Source organism: Artemia franciscana, chromosome 9, assembly GCF_032884065.1.
Source record: "Artemia franciscana chromosome 9, ASM3288406v1, whole genome shotgun sequence".
NCBI lineage: Eukaryota > Metazoa > Arthropoda > Branchiopoda > Anostraca > Artemiidae > Artemia > Artemia franciscana.
Window position 1 is genome coordinate 35,070,489 of NC_088871.1, and position 27,076 is coordinate 35,097,564.

A 27,076-nucleotide genomic window follows, 5' to 3' on the forward strand; every position below is an offset into this window, starting at 1 on the left:
CTTCAATGAACACTCCAAGTTCCTCCACTTCAACTTTAGGCGAGCATGCTAATGTTGTAAGAATTCTTTTGCACGAAGAGGAAAACCCCCATGAAGAGGAGACTGTAATCTCTGATGCTGCCAGTGAATTAGCTGCTCCAATCAGTCGTGTGAATTAGGTTAGTGGGCATTCTAAGAAAATAGCAACTCTAAATCTTCTTCTGGTCCCACATAAAAAAAAAAATAGGCTGACTGATAAGATGATACGCCAGAGCATGGATGAAAATATGGGCGATGGAACAGGATGAATGGTGAGGAACAGGATGAAAACAATGATGCCATTTTGCTTTAAGTAGATTTTGCACCTGAGTTTGGCAGCCTGTACCTGGAGATCAAAAGATTCTGTATGGTTGACGTTATCAGTCCAACCGTTGCCATCTGGAAACGATGTGCAACTCAGCTGCCAAGGATTGTAGCTCTGACAGGAAAACTTATGTCGTTATGAGTAACAAGTGTAGCAGCAGAAAGAGTTTTCATCGGTAAATGACTAATGCTCAATGCTAAGGGTTCAATGTTGGCTCCACACCGTCCAAGCTAAAGGCTTGTCTAAGCGAAAAAGGGAAGTGTTTGAGTTTTGACTTCTACTTAAATGTCTTGAATTTTTAATTGAGAGTTAATAAAGCAAAAATAATATAAAATAAGAAAAGAGTTACTGTAAAAGGTCTCAATAGTTAAATGACAGAGGTTGTAGGTCAGATTGTAAAATGCAATAGGTAGTTTTCATGCTGATCCCAATGAATGACAATCAGTAGTAAAGTGGACATAAACATGGTTTTTTCTGTTAATTAGAATAAAAAAATATACTTCTGGGAATTATATTAGTGCAGGATAGTAAAAGAAGTAGAATTACAAAACCAGGAAATCCAGACACGGAATCGATATAGTCTTTGTTCTTGAGGCTTGACAAAGTACCCATGTAAACAAGGTACAGGGACCTTATTCTAACTCCCTACTTTGCTGGACCAGTTTAAATACCAGGCTATTTAAAGTTTCACTATTGACAATTCGGATTAACAGACTGTTCGGTATAGTCAAGATTGATGTCCTGTCCTTACTTTGTTCAATGTGAGGCAATGTTAATGAAGCAGAAAAGGTATTATGGATCTCCAGAACTTTCGTTTAGAAGGAAGAAGCAATTCCTATGAGAACTGACTCCTATTTATTTTTACGCTTTTTTTAATTAGCCGAGAAAAAAAAACACATAAAAGACCCAATCGATCGGTGGAAGACCTCCACTGCTCAAAATTATGTCTGCCGAGTGGTTTCATGGACTAATTTCGGGAATAATGCTTTTTTATGTCTATGCTTCCGGTTTCAGTTCATCACAAGAAGTCAGAAGATGTCTAGCCGTTGGGGTGTTTACGGAAAGACTCAGGCTGGAATAATGAATATGACACTGTATCACATGCAGTGCAATAGGGCTGTCTAAGTAAAACGTGATGTGACGTCAATTAATGATCCGTCCGGTACTTTTTTTTACCAGGCCACTTCATATGATTAGAACTAGATCACTACGATTGGAAATTGAAAGCTTCGTCCCCTTTTAAAAGCCCTTTTAAATAGTTAAGAAATATTTCAGAGCGACCAGGTACCCTCCTATCCCCTTTTTAGCGTCCTGCGTTAACCTTCAAATAAATGAAAATCCTCAGATAGACTCTTAAAAAAAGTGTATTAAGAAAACGAAACTTTCAGAAAATGTTGATCTAAATCAATGGACAGTATTTGCAACCACCTTGTCAAAAGTGTTTATATGCAATATCTCACCAACAACTTAAGTTATTGAATTGAAACTTTTAATGTGATGGACTAAATCAAAAGACACTATATGCATACAGGGTGTCAAAACGGGTATGTGTAACTCAGGAAAGACTGACGGTATAAATGACATGGGAAGAAGGATGTTCAACTAAATCGAATGATACTATGTTCATCCAAGCTTTCAAGGCGACTTGCCTGCAATATACCAGGAACGGAGAAGGATTTTAGGTTGAAAATCTCAGAAAATTTCGCAGAAGGTATCAAATTAAAAAATGTTATGTGCGTCCAGGTGGTCAAGAAAATAATACCTCAGAAATAGCTAAGTGAATTAATTTGAAAACTCTTATGGAACGTTGAGGGAGAATTTTGAACTACAACTGATGATACTACATCCACCAAGGTTGTCAAAAGAGTTGTGTGCAACGTTCGATAAACTTCTAAGGGCATCAAGCTGAAACTTTCAGGGAATTTATAGAGTAGGTTAAACTGAATCAAAAGACACCGTGTACATTGAGGTTGTCAAAAAGTCGCATCTGCAATAACTTATGAAGGAATAAGGACATTGCGTCGTAACTTTCAGGCAATCTTCGGGTAATGTTGAGCTAGATAAAGTGACATTTTGTGTTCCCAGGTTGTCAAAATGGCTTTAATGTCCCAGGAACGGGTAAGGGTATTCAATTAGGATTTTAGGCTATTGCTGTGGAGGGAGATGCTGGAATATATCAAATTCACTCTAGGCATCCAAGAGGTCAAAGGACAAGTCTGAAATATACCAGGAACAGCTAAGGTTATTAACTTGAAACTTGTTGAGGGGAATGCTGAACTTGATCAAAAGACACCCTATGCAGCTATGTTGTCAAAAAGGATTAGGCGATGTTTTTTTCTGTTTGTGGTAATTTCTGTTCGTTCTAAGTTTAGTTGGCTATTCATTTTAACTTCTGTTTGTATTACACCTTGTTTGTTTATTGATTTATGTCCGTTTCAAGGTTGCATTGTTATTTCACTTTTGTTCTGATCGTCCTTGGTTTAATGCAGTACTTTACTTTTTTTAAATTTATGTCGCGGAAAAGAATTAAAAAGTAAATTTTGGGAAGCGGCATATAGCTCACATCTGCAGCCAAAAGAAATATTTTTTGTTTGGTCTTGAGCCATAGTGTGCAATCTGTTAATTACAGTGAAGGTTTACAGTGTATGCCAGATCTTTCTATCCAGTGACCATCTATTTGCAGCGCAAAGCAGCCCTTTATAGTACACGGCTGTAAAGTTTTTACTTCTGTGACAATTAAAGCCCTCAATATGCGTTCTTGTGAGGAAATAGAGCTTTATTTAACCTAGAAACACGTATTCTAGGTCTTACAAGCACGTTTCTTCGAATTATTACTTTAAAACTCCGGATAAACAAATCTTCAACCGTTCAACTCAGTTGCCAAATATGACCTATAGCCCGTCGAAGGGCTGGAGCCTGTCATAGCAACAAGAAAAAAAGGACATGATGAAAATAATACATATGTCATTTCTAAGAATGACATGACCAAGATGAAATTGGGAGAAAATGTTAGATCACTTCTGAGCCCTAGAGAACCTTCGTGACCAAATATAGCCTAATCGGAATACACTCCTATTTGATATATTTTTTATAGATATGAATTTGACCATGTTTTTATGTGCTATACTTTTACCCATATAATAGGCAATAATAAAATAAATGATTAAGATCTTCCAGATCCATTGCTCCCGCATTGGGCCTCTAATCCAAGATTCAGTTCCTGGGTCTTTCTTACAGGGACAAGTTTTAAGCTTGCCGCCCATCCCTGCTGTGACGAGGATCGAACCCCGGGATCCATACTGCCGAGTTGAGCACCAATCCACTGTGCTACAACAGGGTAATACCTAATAATACAGTTTGTCAAAAAAATGTATTTCAATGCAGATCTAAGGAAGATGTGCTTCGTTATACGTATATATCACTCTTGAGCAGTTCTCTACAATGTTACAGTGTGCTAGCACAAAAAAAAACACGGGTGATGCAGAGATTAGAATATGATTTTTTTCAATTTTTAGATGCTACTACTACTAACAATTCACTTTAGCGCCAAAGCGCCTGGGGCCAGCACAGCTACTCACGCTCCTCCTCAATCCCAATCTATTGAAAGCTTTTCTCTTTACATTCTTCAAATTTTGAAGATAGAATTCTGAAAACACATTATTCAAGGTTCTCAATCATGAGGATTCCAATGGTATACTGTTATTTCCTGACCGTTTTGAGGATTTCCAATAGTTTTTTTTTCCATTAATATGTTTTCATCATTACTATATATATTTAAGTTAATTATGGATAACAGCTATTGTTCCTGAAATACCTTGAAAAACCTATTTAAAAATTTATTTCTTAATTTTCAGCTATCACAGAGTGAGTTTCGCTCTTTATTAGATTGCAGCTACTGCTGTGATCATATTAGGAATTGCTATTCCATTTGTCAGAAATTTAGAACAGACTGACATGCCAAACCAGGAACCGAACTCTGGCCACTGGGTGCAAGCTAAGTGTCCTAGCCACTAAACCATGCAAGACATCTAGAACGGGCTGAGATATTTACTGTGTTTTAGTTCAGATTAATCCTACTTAACCTCTCTGAAAACATTAAAATTAGTTAAAATTGGTCACCCCTTTAAAAGACATAACCTGACCTTGATAAGGTAGTTCAAACACTTGGAACTACTATTCCAAAACTGAGTCTCTTGACAAGTATAATAAGTATTCAAATATATGAATGACAGGTCTTACTTTTGGTTGTGTCTTGTTGATTATCTTGTTGTAAAGTTTGTAAGCTTGACCTATGAGATAAAACTAAGTTAAGATAAAGATACAGCTAAGTTAAGATAAAGTTAAAAATAGCATAAAATTGTCCTCGAAATAAAATTGAATACCATATTAGTTTGAGAGCCAAAAGTGTATTTTTTATTTAAGCAAAATTAGTTTTCACTTGCTGTTATCTTTTACCCTTAGTACTTGTGACCAGCTTTACATCTATGATTGTACCAAATTCAAATAGTCATGCCTAACGATTTGAAAAAAAGTTCAAATTTAGACAAGTTGAAGGAAGAGATTAACACGAAATTTCATAAAATGAGTATTGAAGAAGTCTACAAGCAACTTAAGAGTCATCCTGAGAAGGGTCTAACAGACGAGCAAAGTAGCGAAAATCTTAAGAAATATGGTCCCAATGCTTTAACCCCACCTAATGGCACACCTGAATGGTTAAAATTTGTTACAAATCTTTTTGGAGGGTTTTCGCTGCTGCTTTGGGGAGGGGCAGTTCTGTGTCTTGTAGCTTTTTTTATCGAACTTTACACTAAGGAGGAATGGGGATACGACAATTCATGGTTGGCTATTGTCTTAGCTAGTGTTGTCATTATAAATGGACTTTTTACATATTTCCAAGAACGTAATTCATCTCGACTTATGGAAAGTTTTAAGAAGTTGGTGCCTCACTCTGCTACAGTTATTCGCGGAAAAGAAAAGAAAAAAATTGCAGCTGAAGATCTGACGATTGGTGATATTGTTCTTGTCAAATCTGGGGACAGAATCCCAGCTGACATTCGTGTTATTGAAGCCACAGGATTTAAAGTGGATAACTCCTCACTCACTGGTGAGTCAGAGCCACAGTCCCGCTCTCCAGAATGTACAAATGATAGCCCCACGGAAACTAAAAATTTGGTTTTCTCCATGACTAACGCTGTTGAAGGCGCAATGAAGGGTATAGTCATCGAAACCGGTGACCGTACACTGGTAGGTCGCATTGCAGCTCTCTCTACTAGACTGGGCTCAACCAAGACCCCCATAGCCAAGGAAATAGAACATTTCATTCGTATAGTCACTTGTTGTGCGATATTCTTAGGAGTAACCTTCCTTGTAATAGCATTGATTATGGATTATCATTGGCTAGAGGCTGTTATTTTTCTAATTGGTATTATTGTCGCCAATGTCCCCGAAGGCCTCCTAGCCACTGTTACCGTATCTTTGAGTCTAACTGCAAAGGATATGTATAAGAAGTTTTGTCTTGTAAAAAACCTTGAAGCTGTTGAAACACTTGGATCGACTTCAATAATTTGTACCGATAAGACCGGCACCCTTACTCAAAACCGTATGACTGTAGCCCATATGTGGTTTGATGGGAAATTTTTTGATTCATGTTATGAGAAACAGTCTGAATACTCTGAAAAGCAGTTTGAAGAGTCAAAAATGGGATGGGAAGCTCTGAAAAAGATTGCCGTCCTTTGTAGTCGTGCTTGTTTTAAGCCAAACCAAAGCTCTGAGGATATTATGGAAAAACAAGTAGAAGGAGATGCCTCTGAAGCTGCTATCTTGAAATGTATGGAACTATTTACCTCTGGTAAAGTAGATACAATGAGACAAAATAACAAAAAAGTATTTGAAATTCCCTTCAATTCCACCAACAAATTTCAGGTTTCAATACATGAAAACGAGAGTGACAGTCGGTATCTCTTGGTGATGAAAGGAGCGCCAGAGAAGATACTAGAACGGTGTTCAACTTTTCTCATGAATAGACAAGAGATCCCGATGGACGATGAATTTAGAAAAAGATTTAACGAGGCTTATATTAGGCTTGGAAGCGTCGGTGAACGAGTACTTGGTTTTTGTGACTGTGTGCTTCCTCTTGACAATTATCCGAAAGGACACACTTTTAGTGAAGATAACTTCCCCCTCACAAGGCTTCGCTTTGTTGGATTAATATCCATGATGGATCCCCCTCGCGCCGGTGTTGCAGATGCTGTTGCTGATTGCCGTTCAGCGGGTATCAAGGTTATTATGGTTACCGGCGATCATCCTATTACAGCGAAAGCTATTGCTCTGTGTGTTGGTATTATGTCAGAGAAAAGTGAAACAGAAGAAGATATTGCTTCTCGGTTAAAAATAGCACCGTCTGATGTAAACCCAGATTGGGTAACAGCAGCAGTCATTCATGGAAACGAACTTCGTAATTTTACCCCTGAAAAATTAGATGATATTCTCCGCAACCGTAAAGAAATAGTATTTGCTCGTACTTCTCCCCAGCAGAAATTGGTTATTGTTGAAGGATGTCAACGTCTAGGTGCCATTGTTGCAGCTACTGGAGACGGGGTCAATGATTCACCTGCTTTAAAGAAAGCTGATATTGGCGTTGCCATGGGCATCGCAGGATCGGAGGTATCCAAAGAGGCGGCTGATATGATTCTGTTAAATGACAATTTTTCAACTATAGTTGCCGGAATTAAAGACGGCCGAATAATATTTGATAATTTAAAAAAGTCAATTGCTTACACATTATCATCTAATATCCCTGAAATCACTCCGTTTCTTGCTTTCATTGTGTTTGGTATTCCACTGCCCCTTGGCACTATTGCTATTTTATGCATTGACCTAGGAACGGACATGCTCCCAGCTATTTCTTTAGCTTATGAGAAAGCTGAATCTGATATAATGAAAAGAAAACCCAGAAACCCTGTCAAGGACAAGCTCGTAAATGGAAGACTTATATCTTTGGCATACGGACAACTTGGTATGATCCAAGCCTGTGCCGGGTTTTTTACTTATTTTATTGTTATGGCCGAACATGGTTTTCTGCCTTCCGTTCTGCTTTATCTGAGAGGACAATGGAATTTGAAAAGTGTAAATGATCTTACTGATTCTTATCGACAGGAGTGGACTTACGATGCCCGCAAAAATCTAGAATATACCTGCTACACAGCTTTCTTTGTGGCTATCGTTGTTGTACAATGGGCCGACTTGATTGTCTCGAAGACCAGAAAAAACTCAATTGTGAAACAGGGGATGACTAATTGGGTCCTTAATTTTAGTCTATTATTCGAGACGGCATTAGCCGTTTTTCTCTCTTATACTCCTGGTTTGAATACAAAGATGTTTATGAGACCATTAAACTTCACCTGGTGGCTTCCAGCTTTACCCTTTTCAGTTGTAATTTTATTATATGATGAGGCGCGGAAATACCTCATGCGTCGCTACCCCGGTGGTTGGGTTGAAAAAGAAACATACTATTAGTATATGCAATAAAAGCTACTAGAACGGTCTTCCAGATGCCGTTGTTAGGGGTCGTTCAACTGAGATTATCATTGTAACCAACGATAATCCAATTACAGCCGAAACTTAATTTTTTTTTTTTCTAAGGTTTAAATTTATTACTTCAGTCAAAACATTGTCATTTGGTCGAGACAGCATCTTTATGTTCTGTGACAAGTTCACAAAATTTTCTTACGAAAAGATTTAAAAGAACTCCTTGAGGTAACTTATTAAAGTTAGAATGTTGATTCCAGTTCAATGTAAATACTATTGTCATGTCAATGTAAATTACTAATTGTCAATGTCAATGTTGCCAATTATCAATTGTCAATGTTGTGGTAGCTTCAATCTAGTAAATATAATACCCTATTATAAAATACCCTAAAGCCCCTAAAAATGGCGTCAGATCGGAACAAAAAGTCCATCATTGGATCTCCATGGCTAAATATTTTTTACAGGAAACTTAAAGCCCCTTGGCATGAACAATAAAGGCATTTCCTTGGCTTTAACAGCAAGGAAAATCCCTTTTTTCGTGTGGGAATCAATAATTGTTCCCTTTTTTTCCTCTGCTGGTAGCGGGGCACTGGAACATCACAAAGAGCTTTTAATAGATCATTTTAAAGGAAGTTGTTAATCTACTCGTTTTTCTAATTACCAAAACACTATTTAATATGAATTAACAAAACACTACTCAATATTCAAAATCATTTTTACCACATTTTACTTAACTTGCTTCCTCTGTCTGTCTAAGGCCAAAATTTGATATGCCTATTTCAACCCATTCCTCTCATCCAATTTTGCTCAAAATTTGTATACAGCTTTACTTTTGTGAACTCTTGTAAAACTTTTCTAGAAATTTAAACACGGTGCACATTTTAAATAGTTAAATATCAATAGTTAATTGACTAAAAATATGCCCGAGTTTAAATTTAGAAATTTTTACAAGTTGAGTAAAAGCTCACAACATTCAAAATACTCATAAAACTTTGAAGTATGTATATCAAATGTATTCTTTAAAACCGAAAAATTCATTTTCCCCTCTTTAGTCCATTTGTAAAACGTGTTTTTTAAAAGGTTTTTTTTACAAGTTATTTTTTCTACAAAAAAAAACTTTCTATGCAAGAGAATGAATGAAGTATAATTCTAGTGAAGTAATGTATAATTCTGTCATGCTGTCAGTATATTGAACGACGTCAGGTCATGTCGCCTCAACAGTTTAAGTTGGTAATTCGGCGATGGTGTCATTTATATTAAAGAAAATACCCTAGCCCATGGTAAACGAAATCTTGAAACAAAATACAACTTTTAACAAAACCTAATCATCGAAGTGCATTATGATGCAACACACTTATTTTTAGACAAAATAATATAAATTAACATAGTAAATAAAATATTGAAATAAAATGCAACTTTCAACAAAATCTAACCATCAGTGTGCATTATGATCCAACATACTTATTTTTAGACAAAATAATATAAATTTACATTGTAAATGAAAAATTGAAATAAAATGCAATTTTCAACAAAACTTAATTATCAATGTGCATTATGATGTAACACACTTATTTTTAGACAAGATAATATAACACACGCATAAGCTGTAATTATAAGGTCATTATAAGGATTGAGCTGTATGTCGTCATGAAGTTGTTTGTCGACTGAAGAAATTACAGACCGAGACACCGGGACACAAATGACGACCGGGACACAGCGAATACAAACGAAGACCGGGACACTCAAAGAGAAATTACAGACTGGGACACCGGGACCCATATAACGACCGGGACACAGGGAATATAAATGACCATACATAAGCCATAATGACCAGGACATAAGTAAAAAATATAAATGACGACCGGGACACAGGGACACAACTACAACGGGGACGCCGGGGGGCACAGGGGGGATATATAAATGACGACCGGGACACAGGGAATGTTTGATTAGCAATCACCATCAACAAAGCTCAAGGGCAATCATTAGAATAATGAGGTATAGATCTGAATACGGATTGTTTTTCCTATGGACAATTATATGTTGCATGTTCAATAGTCGGTAAACCTGACAATCTATTTATATGCACAGACAATGGGACAGCGAAGAATGTTGTATATTTGCAAGATATCTATCTATCTTCTATATCTTCTATATATATAAAAATAAGTTGTCTGTCTGTGTGTCTGTCTGTGGATCAGGTGACGTCATTTTTCTGTGTTGACTGACGTCATGAAATTAGTTGTCGTCATTTTTTCTTTGACGGTGACGTCATTCAAGATATTTAAAACATATGTTCACGTAGAAATCTATTAATGTTTAAGTATACAATGACTGATGAACTTACCATGGCAAAAGCCGGTGAAGATGCTCAAAGAGTCTATGCCAAAAAACCTGCTGCTGATAGAGAAAGTCAGAAAAGAAAGCGTGCCGAGGAACTACCAGAGCAACGCGAAAGCAGACTTGCTGCTAAAAGAGAAAGTGAAAAAAGAAGGCGTGCCGAGGAATCAAAAGAACTGCAAGGAAACAGGCTTGAGGCTGATAGAGAAAGAAAGAACAGAAAGCGTGCCGAGGAATCAAAAGAACAGCAAGGAAACAGGCTTGAGGCTGATAGAGAAAGAAAGAACAGAAAGCGTGCCGAGGAACTACCAGAGCAACGCGGAAGCAGACTTGCTGCTAAAAGAGAAAGTGAAAAAAGAAGGCGTGCCGAGGAATTACAAGAACAGTAAGAAATCAGGCTTGCTGCTGATAGAGAAAGTAAGAAAAGAAAGCGTGCCGAGGAATCACAAGAACAGCAAGAAATCAGGCTTGCTGCTGATAGAGAAAGTAAGAAAAGAAAGCGTGCCGAGGAATCAGAGCAACCTGAAAGTTATCGCCTGGCATTCAGGTACAACCCAGTCGATGATTATAGCTTGAGTAGATGTGTTCAAATCGGGACAATGTCTAAAATTTGTCCCTATTGCAAGGCCTTGAAATTCAATGGTGAAACAATGGGAATGTGTTGCGCCTCAGGAAAAGTTAAACTTCCTCTATTGGCTGCACCACCAGAGCCATTGAAGACTTTCCTTACTGGAACTACGTCAGAATATAAGCGCTTTTTGTCAAAAATCAGAAAATACAACTCATGTTTCCAAATGACGTCGTTTGGAGCCCAAATCGAAAATCCAGATCAATTTATGTCTACTTTCAAAGTAAAAGGGCAATACTTCATCAGTAATAGAAATTCTGAATTGAATGCACGTTGCGAAATTTCTCCCAACGTTGAAAGGACAGTCGTTTCCCAATTGCAACATCTTTTCCACGAAAATAATAATTTAGTGCGTCTGTTCAAAACAGCCATCGATTTGATTCCTACTGATACGCATAAAATTGTTATTTCCGCTGACAAAACGCCTCCTGGCCAACATGTGCGTAGATACAATGCTCCAACTATCGACGAAGTGGCAATCGTTATGGTCGGTGATCAGTTTTTACCTCGAGATATTATTCTTCATAAGCGAAACGCTCAGTTGTTAAGAATTGCTGAAACTCATCGATGCTACGATGCCCTACAATATCCTATCATTTTTTGGGATGGAGCCGACGGCTATCACTTTAATATTAAATTGATGAATCCAGCCACTAACAAAGAAATGAATAAGAAATGCAGTGCAATGCATTATTATTCCTATAGACTAATGATTCGGTAGGATGAAGAAAATTATATTTTAAAATGCCGTGAATTGTTTCACCAATTCGTCGTTGATATGTATGCTAAAATTGAATCAGAACGTTTGCTATATATCCGCCTGAATCAGGCCAAGCTCCGCTCTGAACAATACATTCATTTGCGAGATGCAGTTATAAATGACGGTAATACCACAAACGTTGGAAGATTAACAATTTTACCTTCGTCATATGCTGGCAGTCCCCGTCTTATGCATGAATATGCTCAAGATGCTATTGCGTATGTTCGTCTCTATGGTCGTCCAGATTTATTTATTACATTTACATGTAATCAATCTTGGGACGAGATACTGCAGCTTTTACTTCAAGGACAATCGGCGGTTCATAGGCATGACATTACGGCCCGTGTCTTCCGGCAAAAGTTGAAATCACTGATAAACTACATTGTAAAACTTGAAGTGTTTGGGTCAGTGTGATGCTGGATGTACTCAGTGGAATGGCAAAAACGAGGTTTGCCACACGCACATATACTAATCTGGCTACATAAAAAAATTACTTCGAACGAAATTGATGATGTGATTTCCGCTGAAATACCTGATAAAAATGTCGATAAGGGGTTACATGATATTATTGTAAAAAATATGATACATGGACCTTGCGGTGCACTGAACGAAAATTCACCATGCATGGCCAAAGGAAGGTGCACAAAGCAATATCCTCGACTTTTAGTATCAAACACAATTACTGGCAATGATGGTTACCCACAATATAGAAGAAGATCTACTGAAGATGGCGGTAAAGCAGCAATAATAAAGAAGCGTAACGGTACCACCATCGAAGTAGATAACCAGTGGGTTGTTCCATATTCCCCATTATTATCAAAACATTTAATGCACACATAAACGTTGAATACTGTAACTCCGTAAAGGCAATCAAATACATATGTAAATACGTCAATAAAGGCAGTGACATGGCAGTTTTTGGCTTGCAGCCCGAAATCAAAGATTTCGATGAAATCGTACAATATCAGGCTGGAAGATACATAAGCAGTAATGAAGCTGTTTGGCGAATTCTTTCATTTCCGATACATGAACGTAGTCCAGCTGTTGTTCACTTAGCGGTACATTTACAGAATGGTCAACGTGTTTATTTCACGGAAACCAACGTGCAACAAAGAGTCCTGAATCCACCGGATACAACATTAACAGCTTTTTTTTCGCTTTGCAAAAATGATTCTTTTGCAAAAAAACTACTGTATACTGAAGTGCCTTCGTATTACACGTGGAATACTAAAAATAAAGTATTTGAACGTCGAAAACAAGGTAAGTCAGTCGACGGCCAACCTACCATCTTCAAAGATATCACGATAGGAAGACTCTACACCGTTCACCCCAATCAACATGAATGCTTCTTTCTACGCCTGTTTTTGGTGAATGTACCCGGTCCGACATCCTTTGAGTATTTGAGGACTGTAAATGGTACTATACATGACACTTACCGTAGTGCATGCGAAGCTCTGAATTTATTGGAGAATGACCAACACTGGGATAACTGCATCAATGACGCGTGCGAAACGTCAACCCCAAGTCAAATTCGTGCATTGTTTGGCATCATTTTAACAACTTGCTCTCCATCAGCTCCTACAGAGCTATGGGAAAAATATAAGTCAAAAATGTCCGAAGATATACTCCATCGAAAACAGTTAGAGACGTCAGATATGACTTTTGATTTTACATCAGAAATTTATAACTACACTTTAGTTGTTATAGAAGATTTGTGCTTACGTATGGCAAACAAACCTCTTCAGGATTTGGGAATGCCTTCACCTAACCGTATCGCTGCTGTTTCGACATGTGTAGAATTGGATCGTGAACAAAGTTACAGTACGAGTGATCTATTGTCGTATGTACAAAATAACATTTCCAAGTTAACGTCGGAACAAAAAGACATTTATGATACGATAATGCATTGTTTCGATAACAACGTTGGAGAAATTTTCTTTTTGGATGCGCCAGGAGGTACTGGTTAAACGTTTGTGATAAAACTGATTCTGGCATCAATTCGATCAAAAAATGATATAGCGTTGGCAATTGCGTCGTCCGGAATAGCCGCAACATTGCTGCCTGGTGGAAGAACTGCTCATTCCGCTTTGAAATTGCCTCTGAACTTGCATTCTACAGAAACTCCCACATGCAATATTTCCAAATCATCTGGGATGGGTAAAGTATTGCAGCAATGCAAACTTATTATTTGGGATGAGTGCACAATGGCACACAAAAAATCGCTCGAGGCTCTGGATCAATGCTTGAAAGATTTGCGAGGGAAGTCGAAACCCTTTGGCAGCACATTAATATTGCTTGCGGGAGATTTCAGGCAAACATTACCTATAATACCTAGATCAACTCCTGCAGACGAAATGAATGCTTGCCTGAAAAATTCTAATTTATGGGCACACGTAAAAACATTAAAATTAACTACAAATATGCGTGTCCGATTGCAAAACGATGACTCTGGTCAAACATTTTCAGATCAATTGCTGGCAATGGGAAACGGAAAGCTCCCAGTAGACTCAATTTCAGGACGTATACAACTACCTGCTGATTTCTGTAATTTAGTGACCTCCAAAAATGAATTGATTGAAAAAGTATTTCCGAATATTCTAAAAAATTATAAAAAATAATAAATGGCTAAGTGAAAGAGCGATTCTCGCACCCAAAAATATAGACGTCCACGAAATCAACAATATTGTTTTGACCAAGATTCGAGACCAGGCAGTCCTTTACAAGTCAGTCGACACAGTTTTTGAACCAAATGAAGCGGTTAATTATCCATCTGAATTTTTAAATTCCATAGATCTTTCAGGGTTTCCACCACACGTGCTACAACTAAAAATAGGCGTACCAATAGTACTTTTAAGAAATATCAACCCACCAAAGCTTTGCAATGGCACGCGACTTGCCGTAAAAAAAACAATGGAAAACCTAATAGAAGCCACAATCTTGACAGGGCCTTATGAGGGTGAGGCTGTTCTTATTCCTCGCATTCCCATGATTCCAACGGATCTGCTTTTTCAATTTAAAAGATTGCAATTCCCAACTCGATTAGCATTTGCAACCACCATCAACAAAGCTCAAGGGCAATCACTAGAAAAATGCGGTATAGATCTTAATACAGATTGCTTTACCAATGTACAATTGTATGTTGCATCTTTGAGGGTCGGTAAACCTGACAATCTATTTATACGCACAGACAATGGGACAACGAACACTGTTGTATATTCACAAGTTTTACGTAGTTAATTTGTATTGTATCTATCTATCTATCTATATAAAAACGAGTTGTGTGTATGCATGTTTGTTTGTTTGTAAAAAGAGCGTTTGCATATGACGTCATTATTAGTACATATGGCTTTGTATATGGACAGACAATGGGAAAGCCAAGAATGTTGTATATTCGCAATTTTTACGTAGTTGGAAACACATATAAATCTATCTATATTCACAGGTGGGACACAGGGACACAACTACAATGGCGCGTAACCAATATGGTGCGTAACGACTTACGCGCGCGGCGGGGCTTGGGGGGCGCGAAGCGCCCCACCAACTAGGTGTTGGGGTGGCGCGAAGCGCCACCCCAACAGCTAGTATATATATATATAAATAAGTTTTCTGTCTGTCTGTCGAGTGACGTCATGTTTGTCGACTGACGGAATTACAGACCGGGACACCGGGACACAAATGACGACCGGGACACAGGGAATATAAATGACGACCGGGACACTCAAAGAGAAATTACAGACTGGGACACCGGGACACAAATAACAACCGGGACACAGGGAATATAAATTACGACCGGGACAAAGGGACACAACTACAGCGGGGACGCCTGGGGGCACAGGGGGATATATAAATGACGACCGGGACACAGTTTACGTAGTTAAAAACATATATATATATATATATATATATATATATATATATATATATATATATATATATATATATATATATATATATATATATATATATATATATATATATATATATATATATATATATATATATATATATATATATATATATATATATATATATATATATATTCACAGGTGGGACACAGGGACACAACTACAATGGCGCGTAACTAATATGGCACGTAACGACTTACGTGCGTGGGAAGGCTTGGGGGGGCGCGAAGCACCCCCCCAAGAAAAAATTGGGGACAAAAAATATTGTCCTCGAAACAAAATTGAAAACCACATTAGGTAGAGAGCCAAAAGTGTTTTTGTTTGTATCAGTTGAGTTCAGTTCAGTTTATTAACATCAAAATAAATAGACAACATTAACTCTCTATCCCTACAAGGCTCCATTGCCCGTTACATAGGCCATGCATATTTAAGCAAAGTTAGTTTTCACTTCCTGTTGTTTTTTACCCTTAGCACGTGTTACCAGCTTTATATGTGAGTATTGAAGAAGTCTACGAGAAACTTAACAGTCATCCTGAAAAGGGTCTAGCAGACGAGCAAAGTAGCGCAAATCTTAATCGTGATGGTCCCTATGCTTTAACTCCACCTGATGTCACACCTGAATGATTAAAATTTCTTCAAAAAAATGTTTGAGGGTTTTAGATTCCGCTTTGGGGAGGGGTATTTCTGTGTCTTGTAGCTTTTTTTATCGAACTTTACACTAAGGATGAATGGGGATATGAAAATTTATGTTTGGTTATTATTTTACCCCAAAAAAATTTTTTCCCTTAAAAAGGGTACTAGAACTTTTCTTTTCCGTTAGAATAAGCCCTCTCGCGACATTCTAGGACCACTGAGTCGATAGATCACTCCTGGAAAAAAAAAACCAACAAACAAATAAACACGCACCCGTGATCGGTCTTCAGGCAAAAAATACGAAGTTCCACATTTTGTAGACAGGCTTGTATCTTTTCATGGGTAAGACTAAATTTGACGAAACGTATATATTTAAAATTAGCATAAAAATCCGATTCTATTAGTATCAAAATTCCGTTTTTAAACTTTCGTTTACTATTGAGTCGGGTCGCTCCTTACTACAGTTCGTTACCACGAACTTTTTGATAGATGCACTTCTGTCTATCGAAAAAGAATAAGAATATCCACCTGGGTTCATCTTGTAAAGATTATGTTAGTAAAACATTTGACAAAACAAATCGCGAAGAAGAGAAAACGAGAAAAATTCTTTTTTTAAGGTATATAGAATAGACACGCTTTATTTGTTGATTAAGGCAAATTTTGCATTTTTTTTTAAAGCTATCATAGTTACTAAAAGTTTTCAAAGCTTAGATTTGCTGTTGAAGGTCTTTCTTGAAGTTCCGTTGGTTATTTTTCAATTAAACAGATTAGCTTCAGTTTGTATTTTGAAAAAGAGTAAGAATAACATGTTTGTTCCGAAAAATTTATAGGATTAAGGTTTCTTATTCTATTTTGGAACTGCACAGAATGCATACACTGTTTGTTGAAAAAGAGAAAAGCCAAACAGTTATCTATATATATATATATATATATATATATATATATATATATATATATATATATATATATATATATATATATATATATATAAGTCATAAATAAAGTAATAGTTGTTTTTTTTTTAATTTATTTTTTTTTTCACATAGGCACAAACCAAACGAGATTTGAAAGAGGTGTCTAGTTACTCGATCTGTTTGGTGCTGTGTTTGGCTTAACATTTTTCGAGATCTTCAAGATATTTTTAAACTCCAGACGCTGGAATCATCCTTTCCTGCCATCTTTTGTTTATTAATTAAAATTTATTTAGGCTAATTAGTATTTATTTGACCTTTTGTTTTAACCACTTTAAATTTTTTTTAGCTTGCATCGGCAATACAGAGCGCCAATTTCGAAAAAGAGGCTTGGATCAATGCAACCTCTTTTAAATGGCAGACCTTCAAGGATGAAAAGATTAAACGTCAATTTAAAATGTTGTCAATACTCGGAACTGCCGCTCTTCCAGAAGATAAGCTGAAGATGGTAAGAAATAAATCGGTAATAACACGTAAATATAGGACAAGACATAGCGCGTAAAGAACATCGTTTTGTCAAGAGTAGTATGAAAACTATGTATTCTGAACTGTCTACTTTTATTTTTCGAAGGATCAGAGGAAAACATTGCTATAATAGTCAAGGTGGCAGGAGAGAACTAATGAAAACATACTGAATGTTCATATCTGTTCGTTTTGCTTGCTAAGTTTCATTATCTATCAATTTAAAAGTATTTCTCCAGTTTTTCAAGTTTCCGACTCAATAATTAAAATATCCGATTCTTGTTCAAATTCCTTGCCTAAGGTTGCATAATGTGATTTGAGTGTTTGGCTTTGGTTTTACTTAGTATAATCGTTGCGTTAATTTCGTTTACTTTGCAATCAATGTTTGGACGTGTCCCTAAAGTAAGATTTAGATTAAACATCCGATTATCCGATTCTTGTTCGATTCAATGTTTGGACCTGTCCCTAAAGTAAGATTTTGATTAAACATGAGTTTAAAGATAATACACTCCTAAGAATCCTCCTGGGTGAATATTAAAAGTATTATATATGAAGGCATTCATTTTATATTCAATGAAATGAACAAAGAAAAGAAATATATGTCGGAGGCATCACTCGGGTCTCTTTAATTCTGACTCTTTTATTTGTGACTTTGATTCTAACTACTGACAACTACTCTAACCAGTCAGATTGGTAGAAGGTGAGCGCATATTTAGTACGATGATAATTGTCAACCACAGATTTAAGTCAACTATGAAAAAAAAATGGACTTCATCACCTTAGCTCACGGTGTCAGAAAAATAACTGGGAAAAATCGATCTCATTCATCTTGCTGAAAACTGTTCAAAATTTTAAAAGCGGCAAGGATTTAGGCCTTCGCTGCTTTGTTATCAGCTTCACTCTTAACATGTGATTGTTTGTTTTTTTGTTTTTTTTTTCGTGCTGTCAGAACAGTATTCTAAGTTATGAAACTCCAAGTAAAACACGTTACTTGTCATTAGGACGCTCTTGACAATAAAAGGATTTTAGTTTTCTTATCATGTTGTCACATCTTTAACGGTGGAAAAGGAGTTTAAGCTACATACAGGTTTTCTAAGATATATATCCTACTGTGTGTTTCTGCAAAATATCAAACAGTTAGAGTCATAGGCAGCACAATTGCGGTGCCTAAATAAAGAACGATATGCGCACAATATATTTTTTTTTTCTTTAGACCACGGCACTCCGTATAGAAGGAGTTGTCGTAGAAACTTCAAAAAGGGCTCATTTGATTGGACACTGAAGGGGCTAGTGCCCTTTTTAATAGTCTAAAATGACTGAAAGGGAACTAGCCCCTCTCCTACGCCTACCATTTTCTCAAACACATGCAATCAAAATTTTTGAGATAACCATTTTGTTCAACGTAGTTGAAAGATCCGGAAATTATGCCATTGAGGATGATAAACCCCCAAAGCTCTCAGGGCAAGGGTTGTAAGCTATGCCCTGGGGGACATATAAGGTAGATATATAATTGGTGATTGTATAAACTTCGGAGGAGGCTCGTTGCATTGGTAATCAGAAGTTCTAGTGCCTTTTTTAGATTCAGAGAAATCGGAAGGTGGATATCCCCCCTCCATGCCTTTTATTTTTCCGAAAGGCATCTAATAGAAATTTTGAGATGGCCATTTGTTGTCTCTAAAAAGAGCTTATTCGATTGGAAATTGGAAGTGCTAGTGCCCTTTTTAGTGGTTGAAAGTGAAAACAAAATACATTTTAAATGTTTTCACTTTTTTTACTGTCATAAATTAAAATTATCAAAACTCTAAGGGATATATGTCAGTATATGTCAATTCAACTGACAACCCACAATCACTTATTTTTTTTTGTTGTTGTTTATTCAGTAACGCACAAATCATATTTTGGTCTTGAAAAGGCATGGAGGTTATCAGCCCCACTCAAGATAATTTTTTCTCGTTTTGAGTTTGACTCGGCTATTTATTGTAATTTCTATTTTTTGTGTCGTCATTTAGTTATTGATAGTGATTTGAGCTTGGGTTACGGCAATATATTCATGACAAGATCGGATATTGAACAATTGTAACATCTCCTGAGACAATTCTTCAATGGAATCACTTTCACAATAGCAAGTGTATGAGGACACTTGCTATGAATTGTACCTACTATATGATCCACAGGGTTGTTCGTGATTCAAGTTCCCTCATAACTTTAAGCAGACAAACATTTTCTGGGTGAACCGAAGTTTCTACTTTCGGCATACAATCAAGCTACAAATAAACCCCATGGATACATTCTACTCTACTGGACCTCAATCAGAACACATCTGAGGATTTAAGTGTTGTCACCGGTATTTTTGACAATAAAATTACCGTATATCTGCCAGTGAAAAGTAAAAAAGGTCGTTAGTTGCCATTATGATGCTTAACAAACTACATGAACACCGGTATATATTCACCGTCCTAGGTAATTCAAAATCATGGCTTAGGAAGGCCACACTTAAATATGGTGTTGACAGAGAATTCATTAATCAAATATCAGAGCTTTGTTTAGATTTAACTGAAGGCAATGTTCAACTGCCAGAAATAATTAAGCAACGGACATAGGAACATCGTTCATTTGTACGTGCCCTTAGCAGTGTTAGCACACAAAAGAAACGTTTTTAAAGTAAAAGGGCTTCTTCAGGCGGGTTGTAGCTTCACTTTTACTGCTAATCATTAAAGGACTTATAGCAGTTTTCTCTAGATGGCCAAAACCTACAAATCGACTCATATAGAATTGGCTCTTTTGCCAAAGGACCATTTCGACGGCAGTCTCTAGAAATTCGTTAATTATTGCAGTGAGACAACTGTCAACGATGAAAAATTAATTCTGCCCCAAAATGCACTTCGACGACTCGACAGACATAAACCCTACTGTGAGAGATCACTCAATGTAAATGTCATTCATCACAAAAAAGAAATGACTCAAAATTCAACACCACCGTCACTACCACCACCAAAAGAAGAAGATTTGCCTAAAGTTTTGACAAGTATTGCAGACCTCATTCCTCATTCCTATCGTGAAAAGCGTAAAAGACTCATGACTTATCTCACTGAAAGTCAACATTTTTTAATTGATACTAGTGGAAATGAAGTTATAATCAATGTCAAGACCTACATTCTACTTGATTTGTTATCAGGTTTGACAACAAATCGTAAGAGATCTGTATTATTTTATTATTATTTATGAATTAACGACGCTTCTTGACTACTAAGGTCCCTGCGTCGGCCCTGCAGTGCATTTCTGCAGCGTGATTCGATCTCTGGGTCCCGTATTACCAAGCTAAGGTCAAATCCACTGCGCCACCACAGGACAATCTGTATTATTTGACAGTCATTTACATAAATTTTAAAACTTGGCAAACTTCCCCAAAAGTCTCATTGGCAATAACCATAATTTAAAACGATTAAAGGAATTTAGTCAAATATCAAAAGATGTTTTAATGTTCATTTTCGGAAAATACTAGCACACCAAGTGAGAATGATTTTTTAGTCGCTATGCATATGCCATACCACTCCGGTCAAAGAGAGGTAATGAAGTTGTTAAGGTTCTTGAAACCATCTTTGAACAGGATTGTTATAAGAAGATTCAAACGGATCGGGATGGTGAATTTGTTAATCAACATAACATAACGTTAATCAACATAAAGTGAATTTGTTAATAAATGTTCTATTGAAATATTATGCAATGATCGATCATAGTCAAATTCCAAGTAAGGCAGCATTGGCTGAAGGATTGATAAGAGTTTTTTGGCTTTTAATTTCAAAATAATGTAAACTAAAAAAAAATATGCTGCTTTTATTAACGATTTGGATAAAATTATGTTGATTTATAATCAACATCCTCATTGATCCCTGTCCAACTCTACTCCTATGGAAGTTCGTCGAGGAAATGACAATACACTTGACACTTTCTCTTAAATAATATTCCAATGAAGGGGGGAGGGAAGCAAAAAAGAAGAAATTTAATTTTGGTCATACTGTTCGAATCAATCAAACTACTAATATTTTTCGAAAAAAACGAACTAATTATGGTCCAATGAAATTTTTAAAGTACCCGGAGTCCTTGAGACCAAATCCATACTGTATTGTCTACGTGACATGAAAGACGGTGAGATTCTTGGTGGTTCTTATGAGTCGTACTCATAGGGGCAAGAGACAGTTGATTGTTCTTTCGTTAGGATATAAATCTGATTTTGATGCGTGGATATCTGCTGAAGACGTACACAATGCCCAATGATTTCTGTGGGACGTTTATGTCCAATGTCATTGATACCCACTACAAGGATTTGAATAGAACCAGTGAGTTGGGAAAAAAACTCTCCCCCGCATACAAATTCAATGACGGGGAGTATGAAGTTGCTCTTGTTGATTGTGTTCTCAAAAATACATGTAATATCCTGAGAAAAAATCGTACACATACATACCAGTCGATTAGTCACTTCTTGTCGACTATGAATGGATAGAAACACATGAATCTAGTGAATACCCTTATGTCACATTATATATAAAGAACTTGGTGGTATGATTGATTTGTGTCGCAAAATCAACACAAAAAAATCTGCTCGCAAGAATGGTTCATTCAAGTTCAGTTATGCAATGGAGCATGGCAAGATTTACATTAGGTAACCCACACAATTCGGGGCTGGTAAAGACGCTATAGAAAGCGTTTCAAAAGTTATCAGGTCTAGCACCCGATCCCTTGGTGAGCGATTGAAATGACGACAAAGTGGATAAGCTTTAAAAATTTTGAGAAACACCTCATCACTCATCAGTCTCTATTCAGATCAGAAACGAAAGACATCACTCTTGTCAAAGAAAGAAAAGAAAAAATTGTTAGATCGAAAAAGGATCTCTTTTCCTAGACTGAAATGACATATCTACCCCACAAAAAATCTCATCCCAGAGTCACCTCATCTCTAAATCTTTTCAATGCAAAAAGTGTAGATGTCAGTGAAAAACATGGTCACTATGAACAATTCTACCCACAACAACCACTCTCTAAAAATATACATTTCCAAATTTATTCCAATAAAGACCATTTCATTGATTGATCATCCACATTTACTGATTTAAAATTTGTGGTGAGTAAAAGTTTGACAATCAGACTTCCGCCGCCACCGATGGAGTATTTTATGGAAATTGCCTACTACAGAATTCGTTTAGACAAATATGTGTCTACATAAGCGGTGCATTGGTGAGCACTAGCAACAATCTATCAAACTATGGAAGTTACATACAATTTATATTGATGACTATAAACTCCTATAAGGAATTGAGAGGTCTGGCGACGGGACATGAATATAGATCGAATGTTGATGCTGATGGTGAACTCAATTGGGTTGTGAGCAAGGAATATCAGTTAGCTGGTAAACTAAATCATGAAATATTTAATATACCTCAATGGATGCCTTCCAATGTTAAGATTGACATAAAGCTACAACTTGCTCCGTCCAATTTCATCTTGAGAAAAACACTTGATGCATCTTCCGATGCAAAGATCTATTTCACCTTGGCAATACTTCATGTACGAAAACAACAGGTAATGAGTTCGATTGCTTTGGCGATTGAGAAATTAAGAGCATTTGTAAATAAGATCAAACTGCTCGTTCCTCACAAAATCTCCAATCAACAACATAATCCCGCTGGTTCAAGTAGCTACACCGACTCTATTTATCAATGGTGAAATTCCTTCAATACTTGCTTTGGAATTTGTAAGAAGTGCCTATATATAGTGCCTATGGGATCATGGACAACTTCTTCACACGAATATGAAGTGTTTGTACTTTCTTCTATTGTATGTAAAGTAAATGGAATTCCTCCCCACAATTAATCGTTTGATAAATCATATAGGGCCCATATGGTATGAATTGACAATGGAATCCTTATATCGACATTTGCAACTATTTGAAAGTGGTATAGCCGACACAATTTTCGCAAAAATCACGGTATCATTGTATTGAACTACAGCTCGCTCCCTACATTGTATTGGACTCTGGTACTCAAAATATAAGTATTGTCCAACGGGTACTGTAAGTTTGGAGTGTACTTTTACCAAACCATTGACGGAGAGTGTAGCACTAATCTCACTAAATCAATTTGAAACCTTTTGGGAAATTACCCCCGACGGTAGTATTCTATAAGACTTGGCACCATGAAGAAGAATCAAATAATTGATGTACTTAACTTAGATTCATGCATGTCCAAATACAAATCCTGTTGCGTACCCTCGGATTTCCTTGAACATGTCCATAGTGCTAATAATACCATTACCATTGCTAATTGTAGTCCGTCGACTTTGCAGACGGGGTATTGGCTATGCATCTTTCAGACAACGAAGAATATAGAAATTTTTTGATCCTCTTGGTCTAGCATATGCATTCTACACACCTCACATCAAAACCTTCCTTGAAAGAGGTAAGAAATCAATTGATCAAAATCGAAAGCGAGTACAAGATTTATCATCCAAAAGCTGTGGTTTTCATGCATTATTCCATTTTATTTTTCGATGTCGTAACTATACTTACAACGAATATCCCAACATTTATGTAGACAATCTTCGAATGAATGAATTTATAGTACAAAATATCCTGTCTGACCTGTATAATATTGATTTCAGTGCCATAAGAACGAAATGTTTTAATCATGTTTGTAAATTTGTTTATTAATAAAACATATATGTACAATAAAGAAAAATCATTGTCCTTCATCTTTTTCGATTTCTTCTTTGTCATTTAGGTGGTCGTCGACAGTGATTAGTGGTGGCAGATTATTGGGATCCACCTTGTACTGATCTTGGTGTGCAAAGTCAGGGTCACATTTTCCACAATATAATGTAACTTCATCTTTATTATATGTCTTTGTGAAATCGATGATACTGTTATGAATTATATTGTAAAATTCATGTGTTTCGATTCGCTTATTTGAGGTAATATCACACTCGATATTGTCTTATGATGAATCACTTTTTGTAGCATCCAAATAAAAATCAGTAGGTTTATAATTATAACTACCATTGTCCTCACAACGATAATGTAGAAACCATGCTCTCTTTATGTTTTTGCAATTAAAATGTGGTCCAAATTCTTCTTCTTAAAACAATTAAATCCACGACGACACCAATCCCTCAGAAATAAACTGAAATCACGTTTGGGGTTTTTTCCAGTCATGCCAGGGTAAGCATTTTCCAATTGATCACACTTATCATATTAACAATTGGAGCATAGGCATCCTCTAGGGTGAGAGTCCCAAAGCTTTTCGAGACAGGAATTACAATCCTTAGTTTGTACAGCATATACACTATGCAACTTAAACGAACTGCATAATCTACACCTTTTGTTAAAGTCATCAACTGCAGTGCAGTCCTCACATGACGACCAGCTGCCCAATGTGTATAAACATAACCGACATATGTTGAGCATTTTTTTTCACTGTGTTGAATCTTACACCACCAAATAGAAACCGACTTGCAAACAATAGAAATGTTCTTTTTTACTTCTAGAGAGAGAATTCAAGGAGTAATTGAATTACTTTAGATTCAGATTCATTTATTCAAAAATTCATATTCATCAAAATCTTCGACTTGCCCAAATGGAGAGACAAGCTCGATTACTGGGCAAAACATATAAACAAAAATTAACAATCCTCATTGATACAGAAGAAACAAAAAATTAACCACTAATTCATAAAAAAATAGTATCCTTAATGAGGGTATTTCTGGTGGAGTAAGTGGAGTGAGGCCAAAATAAAATATAAAATAAAATTTTTACCAACCGTTCTTGCTAGCAGATTCCATTATATTACGTTTTAATCGTCTCTTGAAAGATCCTTTTTGTAACTCTACAAATTTATTTAATGAATATATGTTGGCTATTGATGGGATCATGTACTAGAGGTTGAATCGGGGTTTTTCAGTTTTCACCAGAGGTAGTTTATACGGGTTAACATATCTAGTTATCAGTGAGTTTTGATGTTTGGACTGTAAATTCTGGTCAAAAAAGAAATTATGTACAGGCTGAATCCTAAAAAACCAACTAGATAATAGCAGATGACATTTCTGTGTAAGTCATTATGTCTAGAAACAGGTAAGAAGTACGTGTTTCAGAGTGGATATCTGTAATCCTCCAGTGTTGTAAAAACTTATCTAGAATTCGAATAGCCTTGTTTTGTAGTGTTTGTAGTGGTTTAATATATGATTTAAAAGTCAGCAAAAATATAGCTGAGCAATATTGGAGGTGTGCATCAATTAGGCAAAAATATAGGGTTCTTAGAACCTTTCATGAGAATACAAATTTTAGTTGGTGGGGCATACCTTTATTTCTTGATAATTTTAGTCTCAACAACGAAATATGTGTTTTAAAATTCATGGCAGGGTCAAAACGAAACCTAAATATTTTGCTGTGTATACTCTTTTGATTTCATGATTATTATCAATGGTAATTTTATTCAGAGAAAGATTTTTAAACTTTTGATTTGATCTACCATAAATAATAATACTCTGTTTTATCAAAATTGGGGACAAGTTTGTTAATTTGGAACCAATTTGTGATGGATTTTGCAACTTACATCAGTTTTTATGGCACTTGGTATTAACCAAGTGACATATAGCAATCGCAAATTCTGTCCGTCTGTCAGTCTGTCTGCTGGTCTGTCGGTCCTGGTTTTGCTACTTTAGGAACTTCCTGGTAAGCTAGGACGATGAAATTTGGCAAGCGAATCAGGAACCGGACCAGATTAAATTAGAAATAGTTGTTTTCCCGATTTGACCATCTGGGGGGGGGGCGGTTAATTCGGAAAAAATAGAAAAAATGAAGTATTTTTAACTTATGAGCGGGTGATGGGATCTTAATGAAATTTTATGTTTGGAATGATATTGTGTCTCAGAGCTTTTATTTTAAATTCCGACTGGATCTGATGACATTGGGGGAGTTGGAGGGGGGAAACCTGAAATCTTGGAAAACACTTAGAGTGGAGGGATCGGGATGAAACTTGATGGACAAAATAAGCACAAGTCCCAGATACATGATTGACATAATTGGAATGGATCCGCTCTCTTTAGGGTAGCTGGGCGGGGGGGGGGGGTAATTATGAAAAATTAGAAAAAATGAGGTATTTTTAACTTACGAACGGGTGATCGGATCTCAATGAAATTTGATGTTTAGAAGGATATCGTGTCTTAGAGCTCTTATTTTAAATCCCGACTGGATCTGGTGACATTGGGGAGGATTTGGGAGGGGGAAACCTAAACCTTGCAAAACACTTAGAGTAGAGGGATCGGGATGAAACTTGGTGGGAAAAATAAACACAAGTCCTAGATACATGATTGACATAAACGGAACGGATCCGCTCTCTTTGGGGTAGTTGGGGAGGGGGCTAGTCTGAAAAATTAAAAAAAGAGGTATTTTTAACTTACAAACAGGTGATCGGGTCTCAATGAAATTTGATATTTAGAAGGATATCGTGTCTCAGAGCT

The 27,076-nt window shown here is 36.5% G+C and overlaps 2 protein-coding genes across 2 annotated transcripts in view; both read left to right on the plus strand.

Moving 5' to 3' along the window:
• The window catches only part of LOC136031332 (angiotensin-converting enzyme-like), a 102,357-nt gene that overhangs the window by 26,539 nt on the left and 48,742 nt on the right, over positions 1–27,076 (plus strand). Inside the window, exon 3 of the mRNA XM_065710815.1 lies at positions 17,397–17,555. Coding sequence (XP_065566887.1) covers positions 17,397–17,555 — 159 coding nt within the window. The remainder of the gene's footprint in view (positions 1–17,396; positions 17,556–27,076) is intronic.
• On the plus strand, positions 4,858–7,860 carry LOC136031331 (sodium/potassium-transporting ATPase subunit alpha-B-like; the record flags this gene model as incomplete). The annotated part of the gene is given in 1 exon segment (XM_065710814.1): positions 4,858–7,860. A coding segment is annotated over 1 exon segment (3,001 nt), but the record flags the coding sequence as incomplete, so codon positions are not given.